This window comes from Megascapheus bottae, chromosome 5 (genome assembly GCF_031878675.1).
Source record: "Megascapheus bottae isolate mThoBot1 chromosome 5, mThoBot2.hap1, whole genome shotgun sequence".
Taxonomy (NCBI): Eukaryota; Metazoa; Chordata; class Mammalia; order Rodentia; family Geomyidae; genus Megascapheus; species Megascapheus bottae.
In genome coordinates, this window is record NC_143513.1 from 62,767,644 (window position 1) to 62,784,723 (window position 17,080).

Here is a 17,080-nt window from a genome sequence, read left to right on the forward strand (position 1 = left end):
CTTTTTTATAGTAATTTTGTGTTTATTCTTTTTTATTGTAATGAGTGCATTTTCTTATATGATATTATATTAACATTATTTTATATCTTTAGTTATGATGAGTTCCTGGTAAATCATTGTTACTCACATTACAGCTTAATATGAATTATGTCACTTTTTTCTCTACAGCTAACCAATCAGGAAAGAAAAAACAAAATACAAGATAGGGAAAGAAATGGAAAACAATAGCAAAGAAACATAGTCCTCTTAAACTTTGAACTTCCAAGATTTGTTATTACCTTATTTGGGAAAATAATAAGCTATGTCTCTACAAGTTCTATCTCCTCTCCGAGTAATGCCTGGGGTTAATTTGTGTTGGCATTTTTAAAAGAGACAGTATCAGCTGCCACCTACCTATCTTACTTCGAGGGGAGATAGCAGCCAAACATTACAGATAAATTAATAGCACCACAGACTTCACAAACCATGTATTCTAATAACGTCTAGTGGTTTGCCCTAAAACCAAATTATATATCTTTCAGAAAAAGAATACCAGACTCACTCTATTAGGGGGAAATAAAAAAACAAAAAACAAACAAAAAACATGTTCTAATTCCAAAAACCTAAAGAGAACAGAGTTCATCTGTAAAATGGGAAGAGGAGCTGGTGATGTTCAAAACAGCTGAGGATGTTAAGAAGACAAAACTTACTCATTGCTAGTTAGAAACACTGTTAATAGCTGCACAGGAAAGGTCTGGGGATTTAAAAAAGAAATATGCTATCAATATAAGAAGGATATGTCAAGGAAGAAGTACTACTTCTAACCCATTTCTGCTTCTCTCCTCCATTCCGAATTTCTTCCTCATCCCCTCTGTTTTCTGTTGAAAATTCCATTGGGCTTTGAGTTCTTCTTCTTGGGTCCTAGTGGAGTATCTCACATATAGTAATAATCTGAACAACTGTTAAATATATAAATGACAATAGGTAGGTGGAATATTCTTTTCTGATAGTTAAGATTGAGGGGCCGGGAGTGTAGCCTAGTGGTAGAGTGCTTGCCTAGCATGTAAGAAGCCCTGGGTTCAATTACTCAATACCACATACATAGAAAAAGCCAGAAGTGGCACTGTGGCTCAACTGGCAGACTGCTAGCTAGCCTTGAGCAAAAAGTGTCCGAGGACAGTGCACAAGCCCTGAGTTCAAGCCCCAGAACTGGCAAAAAAAAAATATATATATATATATGTATATATATATATATGAAGATTGAGCTCACCTACTTGAATACTGTACCTTACATAATAGTTTATAGATTACTTTCTAGCAATCATGGGCATATACAATCAGAGATAATCTTTTCATGTCTATTCTATAAAGCAGATATGCGAAACATAGTAAGATTGAAATACTAAAGTTACTGAAATATTAAGCAACCTGATGGTTCTAGACTAAATTTTACACAAAGTTAAACCTAAGCCTTCATTGATAAGCTGTGTGTGTGTGTGTGTGTGTGTGTGTGTGTGTGTGTGTGTGTGTGTGTATACACATACGTACATACGCAATGAGTGGGTATGTGTGTAGATGTATGTTTGCAAAACATACTCACATAGACTATTTTCTGAATGCCTACCAGGGAGTTAAATGCTTTATAAATACAACTTCATACTATTTTCACTTGAAAAAAAAATGAGGCTGAAACTTGAAATCACTAGTTCATAGAACTAGTCAGTCAGAGGCCATGACCTATTCACTTATACTAGACTAGAAAACTAACAAGAAAGAAAACGCTCTAAGAGAAAGAAAAGTTGACAGAGAAACTTTATATTTATACTGTTAACAATCTGAGAGTTCCATTGTAAGAGGTCTCTAGAACTGGCTTGCCTAGTCAATTGCAGAATTAAAAAGATGATTCCCATTCTTAACTTCTCATGAGATTCTCTCTTCCTTTTAGCAAGGGTCAATACAACTTTGAATGCATTCCTGTTTTTCATAAGCCAAAAAGTAAGAATTTGAAATATAAGTATGATAGCTATGAGTATTCAAGCAACTAGACTTCTTTTAAACATAGACAAGACTAATTAGTTAAATGCAATAGCTAATCTTTCTTATTTGTTCACTAAGGGCAATTTCCCCCAAGACCTAAGTGAGGAATGGTGCCAGATATAAAATTAGTACTCCATGAACAATTACTCATCAATTAACCTGCATATTAATTGTCAGAAAAATGGACTAGATGACAGTTAATTTCAACTAGGATGAATTAGAATTATGTACAAGAATACTGCTTTTAATTCAAGCTGCTATGCTTTATTAGGCAACACATTTTCAAATCATCTGGAGACACAGAATCATAAATAGTACCCACAATATTCAAATGGAAAACAATGACACTGCAATACTTATTTTCTTTTCTTAAAAAAATCAGATGTTCTCGCTTGGTTTCTGGTAATATTTTCCTTCAACAATTATATAACTACTTAAAAAAGAGAGAGGTTTTGTAATTTCATAGCAGACAGCCAGTTTTTCAAAGTCCTACAAAAACACTTCTAACAATATTCAGTATGGTTTGTTTAATAACTTTGATCTGCTGTGCCTTATCCTGTATAATCAATTCCAATTATGAAGACATATTTGCTTACCTGCCTTGACTTTAGGCATCTGCTGAAATGCCTCTATAGGAAAATGTTTAGTTTGCTTTGCAAAGAGGTGATAATTAAAAGACCAGTTACACTGATTTTGAGAAATTACAAGCTATCTCCCATGCACACAATAGAAATTCCTTGGTAAAAGTGTATGCCTGCTATGGTTTTAGCAGGAGGTAGATTGTTTGGGGGAAGCCAAGTTATTTGTGCTTCCAGGTGGGAAGAGGCCATCCAGGCATTTATGAATCTGTCCTTATTTGGTGCTGGAAGATAACTACGTGAACACTATCAATACCTAGTGATGTTTCTCTGTTTCTTAAATATTTCTCACTTCCTCATGCTGATTTGATTATTTTCATTAAATCCTGTGATGTATGCCCATTACTTTTAACTTCACTCAGGAGATTTGAACAGTTAAAATTTAGAATCTACTTGTCTCAACAGCCTAAAACTTAGTAAAGCAAACATTAGCTTCCTCATATTGTTAAAATCACTTGTTATGTGGCTATTTTATCTACACTAGGCAAACAAGTTTAGCATATGATAAGTAAACATTAAAAGTATAATTTAAAATATTTAGTATAATCACAACAAAAGGTTTGACTATTAACTATAAAAACTTACATAAAACTCAATAAATGTCCAATTTATGGTTTGCTGACTATTTGAAACCCCTTTATCCATCTATTTAAAGATAATTTAAAAACTTAAAAACCACTCAGCTGAGCACAAACTTGTAATCCTAGTTATTCAAGAAGCCAAAGCAAGAGGATCAAAAGTTTGAGGCCAGCCTAGACAACATAGTGAGACCCCCAACCCCATCTCAAAATACAGTGATTACTTACTCTTTATTTTTATCATTACAGGAAAAAATAAAAAAGTTAGGCTGGGCTCCAGTGGCTCATGCCTGTAATCCTAACTACTCAGGAGGCTGAGATCTGAGGATCTTGGTTCAAAGACAGCCTGGGCACAAAAGTCTATGTGTCTCTTACTTCTAATTATCCACCAGAAATTGGAAGTGGTGCTGTGGTTCAAATGGTATAGTGGTAGCATTGAACTGAATCGCTCAGTGACAGAGCCCAGGCCGAGGGTTCAAGACCCATAACCCACACACACACACACACACACACACACACACACACACGCACGCACGACACCAAGTTATATAAAAGGCAAAAGTACTTTTCTGGATTAAATATCTTACCTGCTACCCTCATGTTTGACTTCTTAGTTTATTGCACTTTTCATGAAAGAAGCTCCTAAAATCAAAAGAAAAGACAAACACTGTTAGTTCTAGAATGTATATTTCACATCAGATTGGATTTGGAGTACATATATAAACAATTAAGTAAATGTCATGACATATCTAAGCATTTTGCCAATATGACATTTAATTTTAAAAACAAACAACAATAAAACCCAGCATCACTGGCTCATCTCCTTCTTCCGCTAGGCCTAAAAACCTCAAAAGCAAAACCTACATCTTATTCTGTGGTGGCCTTGGCTCCCAACTGTGTGAACAAATGAGAAAACCTCCTATCTAGCCTAGGACTGGAAGATACAGATTGCTCTTGGTGATTACAGATCAACACAGCACTTCTGACAGTGCCAAATCTTAGAATCATCTAGCTAAATATGACTATTTCCCATCCAGAGAAACCAAATATAACAGTAACAGGCAAGGTCCCTGGCAAGGTCAGTTCCAAAGAGATTAAGCTCTTTATCTAGTCATGGAAGGAATTATCTGTAGAAATGGCCCCAAAACTTTAGGTAGGCAGGCTCTTGCCATTATGAGACACCACTTCATTTTTTATGACTTACTTCAGTGATCACTACAGTAAACATTCATAAGCTTATTTGGTACCCATTTTCTCTTCATATTTTTCAATTTGCAGAACAATATAAAAGTTCAGAATTGCAATTTTAAATGTTTCGACAACTCACGTCATTGGCTGAATGATGTCAAAGTTCAAAAGAAGAAACAGTTCTTTAATATTTTATCACACACAAGCAAAATGAGGGGGAAAACACCTGCACATGTAGGAGCACTTTCCACTTAAGAAATAACTTAAGATGGGTGACTTGTTTTTACATAATGGATGAGTCTGAGTTTGACAGGAAAGCCATGTCCAAGGTTAGCTGGACATCTTCCACAGCAACTCAGCTTGCTGCAAAGGAACAGAACTCAAGGGGAGGTGTCGTTTAATGGCTGTATTATTTAGAAAATGTATTTTGACATTCATCACATCAATGCTGAGATCCCAACTAGTGAGTTTCAAAAAGCTGCAAATCAAAAACAATGGTCTATACTCAAAGAACAATGAAAAAGAAGTGAAATGCCTAGTTTTCTTCTTCACTGGACAAAGCAGGGAGAAAGGGGAGGGGTGTGGACAGCACGTAAACATACAATGTTAATATTCCGGCTCTTTCCTCTATAAAATCCGTACTGGGTTTGTTTTTGTTTTTGTTTTTTTTCCTACACAATGTACCCTGAAAGGGGGGGAAAAAAAACAACATTTAACTGAGTCTTTCCTTATGGATTTCTTTCTCTGTCATAGCTATCTGAACACCTTTCACATAATTGCAAAAATCAATGCCACATATCTATTTAAACTACTTAGCCACAAGCTAGGAAAATACTGAAAGAAAACAAGAGAAACTCAAGTCTCCCTCAAACATCACATAAAAGCGGAAGAAATGAAAAAAAAAATCTATGGCTTTCAGATGAATACCTCACCAAGTTATAAATCCTCTTTGGACTTCCAGTGAAATTGAACTCTTTTACCACACTCACATTTCTTGTCCCAGCTGATATTCTACAGTAACTTCACATGTTATCTGAATGTGGCCTAGGAAAATTTCTTTGAGAATGTGGTAAGCAGTTGGTCACCAGCTCCTTGCTGATCGACTTAAGTTTCTATTACCTATTGAGCATGCACCTGTGCAATTACAGTCACTGCTTCCTCATCTACCTGCCAACTCTTTATTTTTATACTCATCACTAAGGCCACAGTGTAAGCCAACAGAATCATGTGGCTAAATATGATTCCCACTAAGATTTCTAAAGAGAATTAATATTTTACAATTTCGGAATTAACATCTTATCAAGTGAGAAGAAATGGAGAGACGATGACCTTACCTATGTAACTGTAACCAGTCTGTATATCACCTTGAATTAAATTTAAAAAAGAGACCCGGAGAAAATAAATATAAATAGTAACAAGACAGGCCATTTGCTAACAATTCAAAATCTCAATCAGGTATCAGTGGCCCATGACTGTTATCCCAGCTACTCAAAAGGCTGCATTCTAAAGTTAAACGTTCCAAGTCATCCAGGGCAGGATAAGCCTGTAAGACACTTTTCTCCAAGTTATCACCTGGAAGCTGGAGGTGTAGCTGTGGTTCAAGTGGTAAGCTGCCAGCTTGGAGCAAAAAAGCTTAGGGACAAAGCACAGGCCGAGTACCAGAACACAGAGATTAAGGCAGTTACTTACATCACAATATTCGTAGAAGGAATACTAGGAAAGATTAAAAATATATTTAAAGAAAACTCAGGACCTTTATTCGATGTATTTGCTCAGAAAGCATGCTAAACTTAAGGGTGTAATCAGCACCAATGAGGGACAACATGGCGCCCCTGTTGTCCCTGCCCTGAATAAACACCCAGTGTGCAGCTGAGACTGATGGAGGGATCCTTACCCAGTGACCTGCTGGGAGACCTGTAAATGTTTCCTAACTTCAACATTTACTGTAGCCTACACTCACTTGGGTGCAACTAAGTCAAGTTTTATTGTTCAGGCACAAATCGGGGTATCATGTGAATAAGAAAAAATGGTCTCCAGATATATTTTACTTAAGGAACAAGAGATGGGGAGGGGGTAGGAAGAGGGAAAGGAGAACAAAAACATGAGAAGGGATATCAATGTGAGAGAAGTAATGCACCCACTACCTGGTAAATGCAACTGTAATCCCTCTATGCATTACCCCAACAGTAAAATAAAAGTCAAAATGAAAACCAATACATATAGTATATTTAGGCCACATGATGGTAAATTTAATGTGACTGGACCTCAGGCTGCCCATCATATAGTTGAACAGTGTTCTTGTGTGTCTGAGTGTTTCTTGATAATAAGCATCTGGATTGCACTCCTCCCTGGGAGACCTAAATGAATATATGCACGCACGAGCACACACGCACGCATACACACATTCACACACGTACACAACATGCACATACACATGCACACTCATGGTTCCTGGCTGTTAACTCCCTCCCCAAGGCAGATCACAAAATGTAAAACTTTCCTGTATATACAGAAATCTTAAATCTTTTCTGTCTTTAAACCTTGTCATTAAAAAGTCATTCACAAAAACCTTGCCAATCTTGATTGACATTATGCATAAGACCTCCCTCATCGCAAGATCTCCTGAACCAGAATGAGGATCACTACAGAAGAAAGATGGCTGAGATTGCCTACTAGCTCTAGTATCATTCAAATCATTCCCTTCCAATTACATTTTCACAAGGTTTGTGGATCCTTGAATCATGACTATGCAATGAAGTCTCCATAAAAACACCAAATGACAAGAGCTGGGTGATCAGAGGTTCTTGGAGAGGGCATGGAAGCTCTGTACCACTTCCCACATATGAGGCCCTATGCATCCCTTCTGTCTGTGCCTTTGTGATGTCATTTTTAACACACGTGGAACCTATGTGTCTCCAATGCCCATGAGCCACTGAAATAAGCTGAGCCAGTGGAGAGGGCTTTAAACACACTACACACACACAGGCCAGCTGAAGCACAGGTAAAACCACCTGGGGCACTTAAGATTAAGGGCCCTTATAATTGATGCCATCTCTAAGTAGGGAGTGACAGAGATGCATGGGATTAGAGGAGACCTAGCTAGTGCCTGCTGCAGGACTGATTTCCTGTTTTCTTGTAGCAAGTAATCCCCACACATATGGAAGTCAGTCTTTTGTACAGATCATGGTAGGAGGATAGTAGACTAAACAGTTGGACCTGGGGGAGGGGAGGAGAAGGAATGGAGGAAAGGTTCCCCTAACAACACTTACAACAACAGAGGGAGAATTCAGTTGGCCTGTTAGCTGCTTGAAAGTGTCTTCAGGCATTCCAGGACCACAATTTCAGCTTTCCAGGGTTGTTACAGAGACTGCAGTTCCTAGATTTCTCAGCCTCCAGGACTGTGAAGCAATTTCTTGTTGTAACTATACTATACATAATACATTGAATGCCTATAGACATGTAAAGTTTAGTGTAAAGAACATCTACCTCTTTACACGTATCTGTTTATGTACAGAAACAGATACTGGTTGTTTCTATGGAGAATCCAGATTAATGCAGACCTTAGGATCAGAAGGAAAAGAAATTTCATTACTAAAGCATTTAAAGTGCAAGGGGACAAGCTAGAAATGAAACTTTAAAAAAAGTTTCCAACTAGAAGAGGCACTAGAACCATGGTAAATAAAATGCTTAAATGCTAAAGAACAACCTATTTCTGACAGAGGTGCATTTGTGTGAAATAAACAGGAAGAGCGGTGGGAAATGTCTATGAAGGGAACATCTGGTGTACAGCTTTAAAGAGGAAATTTGGTCATTTGCACACTATACTAAAAGTGTCCATATAAGATCCAAATGAAACTTTTTCGACGAGGAGACAAAAGAGGAGAGAAAAAAATCCCAAGGACTGTGAATAGTGAACCCCAAAAGGTGAGAATACAGAACAACAGACCAACAACATAATAGGTCAACAGAATCAATAACAGCCTTTCAGAATAAAAGTGTAATGGTCATTGTAACTCTTGGAAAGAAAAAAAGAGGGAGAATCTATGTGTGTTGTTTTGTTTTTTAATTTTATTTTGTTTTGGTGGGGAATTTTGAAAGTACATTTCAGAAACTAATATAGCCCAGGCTGCCCTTAAGTGTATTATATCTGCCTGCTTCAGCCTTTCTCAAGTGCTTGGATTCTAGGCATGTGACACCATACCTAGCTATGCCTAGATCTGTAGCTGCTGTTTGAATTGATGCTTTTGGCTTTCCTTAGCTCCATAATTAACAAAATATTATTTTTGCACCAGTACTGGGGGTTTGAATCAGGTCTGAGCGCTGTCCTTTAGGTTTTCCACTCAAGGTGGCATTCTATCACCACTTGACATAGCTCCACTTCCATCTTTTGGTGGTTAAGAGGCAAGAGTCTCAGGTATTTTTTTGGCCTGTGCGCTGTCTTTTGAATGTCAATCCTCAGAGCTCCACCTCCTGAGTCATCAGGATTACATGTGTGAGCCATACATACACACAAATATATATACACACATGTGTGTGTTTGTGTGTGTATATGTGTGAGCAGGGAGATAGCACTGCAGTCTAAGGTCAGCCTCAGAAAGTATGAGAGCCTATCTTAAAATAAACTTTATGCAAAAGGGTATGAGCCTTATGGCTTATGTGGTTGAAACCTTGCTTAGCCCAGCACTCTTGAGTCCAATCACTAGAATACTAATATATCTAAATGTGGCCAAGACACAGAAACACAACTAATGATATACTGTGGAGAAATAGAAATGAGCAGGAAGTGTTTTTAAACCCCTCAGCCCAGTATCTTGTTAACCAACAGTAGATGTGAGGCAAATTGCGATTATACTGGAAATTTTGTGCTTCCCTCCACAAGAAAAACACCATAAATTCCGTACCTCATCTGCTCTCCTGACAGTGAGTGGAGACTAACCCTCCAAAATGCTGCTCTCGGCTTGCCGAATGGTCAAATAAAATGGACAGCGTAGCCACTGTCCGCCATCTCTAATCAGGTTAGGAAAAGTGAAACACTCACTCCAAGGTGAGACCAACTTTGCTCCAAAGACCTAGTGGAGAAGTGGCCAGGACTGACAGACCACACTTACACACACACAGAGTCCATCCATTTTGGGAAGCACACTCCCAATACCAGTCATCTCGGGTAAAAAAGTCTCCCAATACAACTTCTCCATATGAATTGGCTCGAGACCCCACCCTGAAAGGTGAGATGTCCAATTTCTAAAATATTCCAGATCACCCATCATCTAACCACATTTTCCAAAAACAGTTTAAGACATTAAAATAGAAATGGACCCATGTTCTGCTCTTTCCTGAGAAACCTAACATAGCTAAGCAACTATCTCCACAATGGACAGGCACAGCACAAGCAGGTGGTGTTGCTTCTCACTGAAGTTACAGAGGGGAAATATTTGTTCTAAGCTACAGATACTCTTATAGAAATGCCACCACTATTTTTGAGTTGGCAAAAAGAGCTTTTTATGTACTCTGACACAGACTAGTAGTGCTTAGACTGTTACCACTACATCCTAAAAGGATGGTATGTAGCTGGTGTGTGTGTGTGTGTGTGTGTGTGTGTGTGTGTGTGTGTGTGTGTGTATGAGCAGCTAGCAGGCCCTAAGAATGGCTATCAATGCTCTGACTGAGCACAGGTGAAAAGAAAACCAGAAATCAAAGACCCCACCTGACAGGTCACCTGATGTCAGAATGTGGCATTAACTAAAACATCTCAGTGGGTTATAAGACTTCCAAATTTCTGAATAATGTGTCAAGGACAGAAATGAGTCTGAAGGTCACAAGGCCAGACAGGTACACCTGAGCTCTACCTTAAAACTGGATCACTAGAACATTATTTATGCCAAGGTGTTCAGTTAGGACACCTTATAAATCATTTTAGAAGTGCTTTGAGATTTTTTTAAATAATAAAACAGCCCTGGAGAAATGATGATATAATTTATTATCTCATATCCCATTTCTCAAAATAATCCTTTAACATAGTAAGAGGAACAACTTTGGTTCATAGACACCTAAAACCATGATTTAAGGGCACAGTACTTCTCCCAGCTACACCTCTAAACTGAGGTGAGGTTTGCAACCACATTTTCCCAGTACAATATAAACTAATGGTGTACTTTACAAACTATGGCTTCCCAGACTCAATGAAACCAACATATCAAATTCCAAAAAGCCCAACTACAGAATTGCCCACATCACAGAGATTAGAATTTCCAGGATGAGTTTTAAAATGCAAGTTCCCAGTCTTGGAGAAAGAGAAATCACAAGGAGTGGGAATGAAAACTCTTACCAAAGTTAAAAGCTCCATAGGTGAAACTCATTCAGGCTCAGATGTTAAGAATTTCAGAGCCACAGCAAGCCAATTCAAATATACTGAAAAATTTAGGGAGGAAATAAAAGGAAGTCTAGGTCCCCCAAAAAAGGACACTTTATATGACAAGAATTTTCATTACTTTCTCAGCAAGCAAAGGAAAACACCCTGTCTCCAGGTCAGGTTCCATCCGGAATGAGTAAGCACGGGAGGATGTGAGGAATGGGGAAGAAAGAACTCCCCTGTGCAATGGTTAAAACGAACAGCTAGATTATAAGTTATCCTACTATTTTCTTGCAGTTCTTTTATACTACCAAAGGACAACTTTGCACATAAAGCCATGAACCAGTTTAAGAAAGTAAATGGTGGTTAGATTCCTATAACCACAGCATACACATAACCTAAACCAGAAAACAAGAGCAGAGGTGGATGTATGGGCAGACAGAAAGCTGGAAATACATATATTATGAAGAATAATGAGAGAAAAAAGATACATTTTAATTGCAAGATGTACATAACAGGGCAATGTATTATTTATCTTATAAACTTCACATAAAGATTAGAGAAAGGTACAAGTTTACACACAGTACAATGGCTATCCTTATTTTCTTGTAACTACTTCACATTATACCAGTTTCCTAGTCTATATTTTTAAGAATTCTCCAACACAGCCACTCCTTTGTCTTTGATCAGCAAAACTGAAGGGCACCAGGAAATACACAATTCTTTTAGTGAAACCTGCTGCAGAAAAAGAGAGAGAAAGAGAGAGAGAGAAACTGAGTAGTTTACACTGCTTAAAGGCCCTGAAAGAAACATAGCATTAGTATGCTATTTGTTGGTTAAGCGGCAGTTGCAAAGAACAGAGGCTTCTAATATAAAGTTTTATGAGAACATACCAACTGCAACAATGAAACTCATTTCTACTGACCAATTCATGACAACTGCAGTACAGGTAACAATATCCTTGAAGCTACCCCTCCCCCCCACACACACTTTTTTTCAAAAGTTTTTGATGAAAATCGCTAAGAACTCATTGCTTGAGATGTTCATATAACTTCTCATAGCCAACAAGTCTACTAATGAATAATAAATCAAAAATCAAAACGTGGTCCTGTAATCGTGTGTGTGTGTGTGTGTGTGTGTGTGTGTGTGTGGTAAATTCTGGACTAAAAGATCTGACCAGCTGCTTGGAGTCCTGTATCCTCTTTATTGTCACAAAGAAACTTCCCTGTTACCTTTCTACACCTTTTATTTATTCCCATCAAGAAATGCCTGTCTTTCAATAGTTGAGAAAAATGTAACAATCAATGAAACAGAGTATCTAATAATAACCTGCATAAAACGAAATAGACTGACTTTAACTAGTAAGCAGAAGGAAAATTCTGACTGGCAATCTCCAGAAAGGTACAAGTCAGCGATATCCCCACAGCTAGATGCTGACTTCCTCCATTCTGGCCATTTCCTGTTAAATGGCCTTTGGTCAGTCACTGACTTCTACTTTTAGTCCAGTGGTGGTCTCCGAACTCTGGAAGGCACTGGATCACTCCACACAATCACCCTGGTAAGATTTTTTTAACGCTGTCTCACTAGTCCTGCAAGGTGTTCACAAGTGCAGGGGAAGGTCCGAGGACCTGCATCCATCTTCACGCTGCCTTCCCTCAGAGTTCAGGTTTGCAAGCGCAAATCAGGAAAAAGTAGGTAGAAGGCCTCCTTCAATGTGTTACGGAAGGAACACTTACCCAGGCCAGCCTGCGCCTGGGATACAGTAAAGCAAGCGGTAGTGACATTATATCCATACCGGCATATTCTGTCTAAACGAACAAGAAACAAACAGCCCAACTCAGAACAGAAGCTACGACCCTTCGAATTAGAGCGGCATCCCATCATTTAATGAACACCCCCTCCCCCCCCCCCACACACACAGCTGGAGACGGGCACTGATCACCGCGCACTGCACGGAGAGGTGTGTGGACACCGCGGCCAGAACGCATTATTTTTTTTAAAGAAATAAAGAATAATAAACGTAAAAGAATAAAGAGAAGCCAGACTACACACAGCCCATCCCACCCACCAGCCGGGGACACACCGTCAGAATTTTAAAAAGTACCCCCAGTTCGACAAATGAGAAAACTTTACAAGTTGGAATCCAGACTCGTCGAAACCCAACGCCCAGCTGGATCCCCGCCTCTCCCCGCTCCCAGACCACAAGAATGCCGCCCCGGGACCGGCCTCCGCCGGGAGCCGGGAGGACCCGGCGCGGCGCCCGCCGCCCACTGCCCGCCCTCCGCGGAGCCGGCCGGGCCGCCCGGCGCCCGCGGGCCGGGGATGCTCCGGGCGGCCCTCGGACCCCCCCGCCGCCCCGCTCACCCCCGAGCCCGCCCACGGCCGGGGAACCCGCGGCTGAAGCGGAAGGCGGGGGTCGGGGTGTCCCTGCCTCCCTCCAGCCCTTCCCGACCCGCGGCCACCGCTCTCCCCGCGCGTCTCACCGGCCTCCCGCCCGCCTGTCCGCCTCCCCGTGATCAGTCCTGTCGGAGGCCGACGGCAGCCACGGCCACCTCCAGCTCGCGCCCAGGCGGCTTTCCTTCACCCCGCTACCGGCCCTGAGGAAGCCAGATTGCCCAGCGGGCCTCCTCCCACGCCCGGCCGCGACCAATGGGGCCCAGGACACCGGGAAGCCGCGCCCGCCCCCTAGCGGTGGAGGACCGAGCGGACGCACTGCCAGGCGGGAAGGGCCTCTCGATGGCCTGAGAGCCCAGGGGCCCCGCCCAGGCCCCGCCCACCGCGCACGCCCCGCCCAGGCCGCACGCCCCGCCCCGCTGACTCTGGACTTGCCACGTGGTAGCTGCCACGTTGGCTGCGGGTGGTTGGGTGACACCCCAGGGGAAGGGAGAATTGTGACTGGGCTTCCTCCTTTCCCTTTCACACAACCCCACCTTCAAGGCAGAAATATAATAAACGACCACAAATACTAGAAAGCCATCACTCAGGGCTAGCATCTTAGGAAATCGTCTCCTAGCTCCTGAAATCTAGATAACGAATCCTGGGTGTCCCTGACATTATAATCACTTCTGATAACCTTTAATGCATGACCCAGAAGGGAGTTTTTGTTTGATTAAATCAAACAAGTGCCCCACCCCTCCCCCTCAGGACATTTTTTTTCCAATACTGGGTTAATTTATTGGGAAATTATTTCAAATCTTACTATACAAACCCAAGAACACAAAATTATTCGCAATTCTGATCGATATTCCAGCATAAGTAGTAAGGATTAACTGCTCCTGCGGTAATATTATTCCACCACATTTCACCTGTACTCCCCAAACTATATGATTCACAACCTAAAGAATAGTTATGAAATCTGAAGTGTGTGGTCCCTAACTGGAGACGAAGAGGAAGTATCTTCTGTGTGACATTTGGCACTTCCATAACGCAAGTGTTTTCACGTATAATACGCAGAAATAAATAAGATGTTATTGTCCTATTACGTTGACAGCTCAAAAGTCCAAAACTACATTTAAGTTACTTGTTCAATAAAGTACTAAGTAATGAAATTGGGCTACCTCCAGGAAACCACAAACAAGAAAGCCCTTTATTGTGGTAAACAAAACAAAACTCAGTGGTGGGTTGGGGGAGTGGGCTCTTAGTTCCACCCCAGAACCAGCAAAACAATGGCAAGCAAACAAAAAGCAAAACCCTCGGTGTTTGTCTTGAAGTTGCTCTGTGTTACTGAAGGAATTAATGAAGCATAATTGAGTAGCAAGGTCAGTCTGACCATGGCAGAGTTTTTTGCTCTCTTAACTCTGGGCTTATACAGAAATTACATTTGTGGTATTCTGACAGTCTATACCTGAAACTCCTCCCGCTCCTAGTATAGCTTGTGTGATATTTTATTTCCCATTTATTTAGAGATTTTCTTTGACAGGTAATGGAATTGAAACAATGAGCACAATCGACTTTCTGCTGGACTACCAGAGTTCATAGTGCAACCAGGAGCAGAACATCATTCCAGAAACATGTGCTGGATTTTGTGTGAGTAACTGAATAGCAAAGTTTTTAAAACTTGGTAAGCTCAAGTGGTAGGACTCTAGCCTTGAGAAAACCCAAGGACAGTGCTCAGGCCCTGAGTTCAAGCCCTAAGATGGGCAAAAAAAAAAGTGATTCATAAAACTTATTTCTTCAGAGCACCTATCAGTCCATCTCTAAGAGAACAAGCATAACTTCCTAATTTTATTCATCAGGAGGCAGAGGAAATTGGTAATACAAAGAACTTTATGAATCAGAAGGTTTAAAACAATCTGGTATTACCAGGTTATTAGAAGAACAGTTAAAAGAATGCTTTGTAATTTTAGAACTAAGGTTTTCATGAATGTATTATGGGCAAGGTGCTTAATCTAAGTACTTTACACATTCACTCATTTAATCAACATAATACTGTAAATAGAGGAGAGAAAGGAAAAATTAGAAGGGAGTATTCCCTGGGTCCTACTGTTTGGACCTAGCAGCCAAGATTAATGCTCATATGACTGTCTTCAAAGACCATTTCTTACATTGTATGTATGTACAGCCAACAACAATTCCTCCCAGTTGTACAAGTTTATGTTAGTTTTCCCAACAACAAGTGATTGCTATATACCTACCCTCTTGAATCTAAGCTGGTCCTAGGATGTGTTTTAAGCAATAGAAGGTTGTGGGGTTGGAGCCATGTGGCTTCTTAGGTCTTAAGAAGCTTTATTGTATTCGTTGTCACTGTGTTCTACTAATCATATAAAACAACTCAGATGTTATGTTACTGAATGAGACACTTCATACAGAAAGTAGTTGCTGGGGCATGGCTGAGTGGATAAGAATCCTAAAAGTATTCTAGTCACACATGGCTGCTGAGATGCCAGATGTGAGAAAAGTCCTATTGCACATTCCAGCTTGTTATGGTTTGGATAAATAATCTCCACAGGTATAAGTTTTTGTTGCCAGCCTGAGGCACTGTTGAGAGGTGCTGGAATTCTTAAGTGGTAAACCCTAGTGGGAGGAGGTTAGGTTAGGAAACCCATATTCTTGAAGAGCTCTTTGGCCCACAGCTGTTTCCTGTCTCTCTTTTGCCTGCAGTCTCTATGGAAGAGGCAGCTTCTTCCACCATGTGTTCCTACTGCACTGCAATATCATGTCACAGGTGCAAAAGCCTCAGGCCAACAGATCATGAATGGCAACCTCTATACCACTGAGGGAGAAAAATAGTTTTCATTAGTGATTCTCACATTTTTCCAAAAGGACTGAAAGCTGACACAACCCTAGATACACTTCTAAGTGAATGTATCACAAAAGTCACCTGAGGCACTATCAGAACTTCCCATCTGAACAGCCAACCCACAGAATCCAGAAATTTTGTTTGTTGCATAGCAATATGTAATGGAACCATGGAGAAATAGGTTTGTATGTATGCCAGAAGGCTGCCTATCTCTGGAGTAGGATTACCCTGAAATATTAAAAACATAGACTGATACCAGTGGCTCTAATTCTAATTGCTTAATAGGCTGACACATGGTTGTGGCTTAAGGCGGCCTAATCAGAAAATTTCCTCAGACCCTTCTCAATTGTGTGGTTTTTCCAATGTGGGTGTGGTGGCATGGCCCTGTTACCCTTGGTAGGCCTAATGTATGTTGATTGTGCCCCAGGCCCATATCTGGGCAAGAAGCACTATCCTCTCTCATAAACAGCCAGTGTAAGAAGAGCTAGACGCATGATTTAGTACCTCCTTAAGGATTTGAATCAAAATTTTACACACACACACACACACACACACACACACACTTATTTACATTGAATTATAACCTCAAACTTGCAGGTCATAATCAGAAACTCTCCTAGCTTTGGAAGAAGAGGCAAGGAGAAGGGCACCAGTGGCTCATACCTGTTATCCTACCTACTCAGGAGGCTAAAATCTGAGGATTTCAGTTCAAAGCCAGCCTCGGAAGGAATCTCCATGAGACTCTTATCTCTGGTTAAGAACCAGAAAACCAGAAGTGAAACTGTGGCTCAAAGTGGTAGTCATCTAGCTGTTAGTGAAAAAACTCAGAGACAGCACCCAGACCCTAAAGTTCAGGCCCCCAGGACTGATCCCACCCCCTTGAAAAAAGCAAGTAGCACAAGGGAATAAAAGCTGGAATAAGGAAAGCAAAAATAAACCTTGCAGCTTCTATATTTATATTGGGTAGGGTACAATATATCTGTGGGTGAAAAACTATTGTTCAGAATTTTTATAAAAACGTATTTTAGAACTCTCCAATTTTTCTTTGCCTATGAGTGTAAAATAATACCAA

At 40.4% G+C, this 17,080-nt stretch overlaps 1 protein-coding gene across 1 annotated transcript in view; it reads right to left on the reverse strand.

Moving 5' to 3' along the window:
* Fam3c (FAM3 metabolism regulating signaling molecule C) overlaps nucleotides 1-13,413 on the reverse strand; it is a 37,693-nt gene extending 24,280 nt beyond the window's left edge. The window contains exons 1-2 of the mRNA XM_090333212.1: nucleotides 13,253-13,413; nucleotides 3,820-3,874 (exon numbers count right to left, since the gene is read on the reverse strand). Of these exons, the coding sequence (XP_090189338.1) occupies nucleotides 3,820-3,832 (13 nt within the window). The 5' untranslated portion in view covers nucleotides 3,833-3,874; nucleotides 13,253-13,413. The remainder of the gene's footprint in view (nucleotides 1-3,819; nucleotides 3,875-13,252) is intronic.
* Between the last annotated feature and the right edge of the window lie 3,667 nt (nucleotides 13,414-17,080).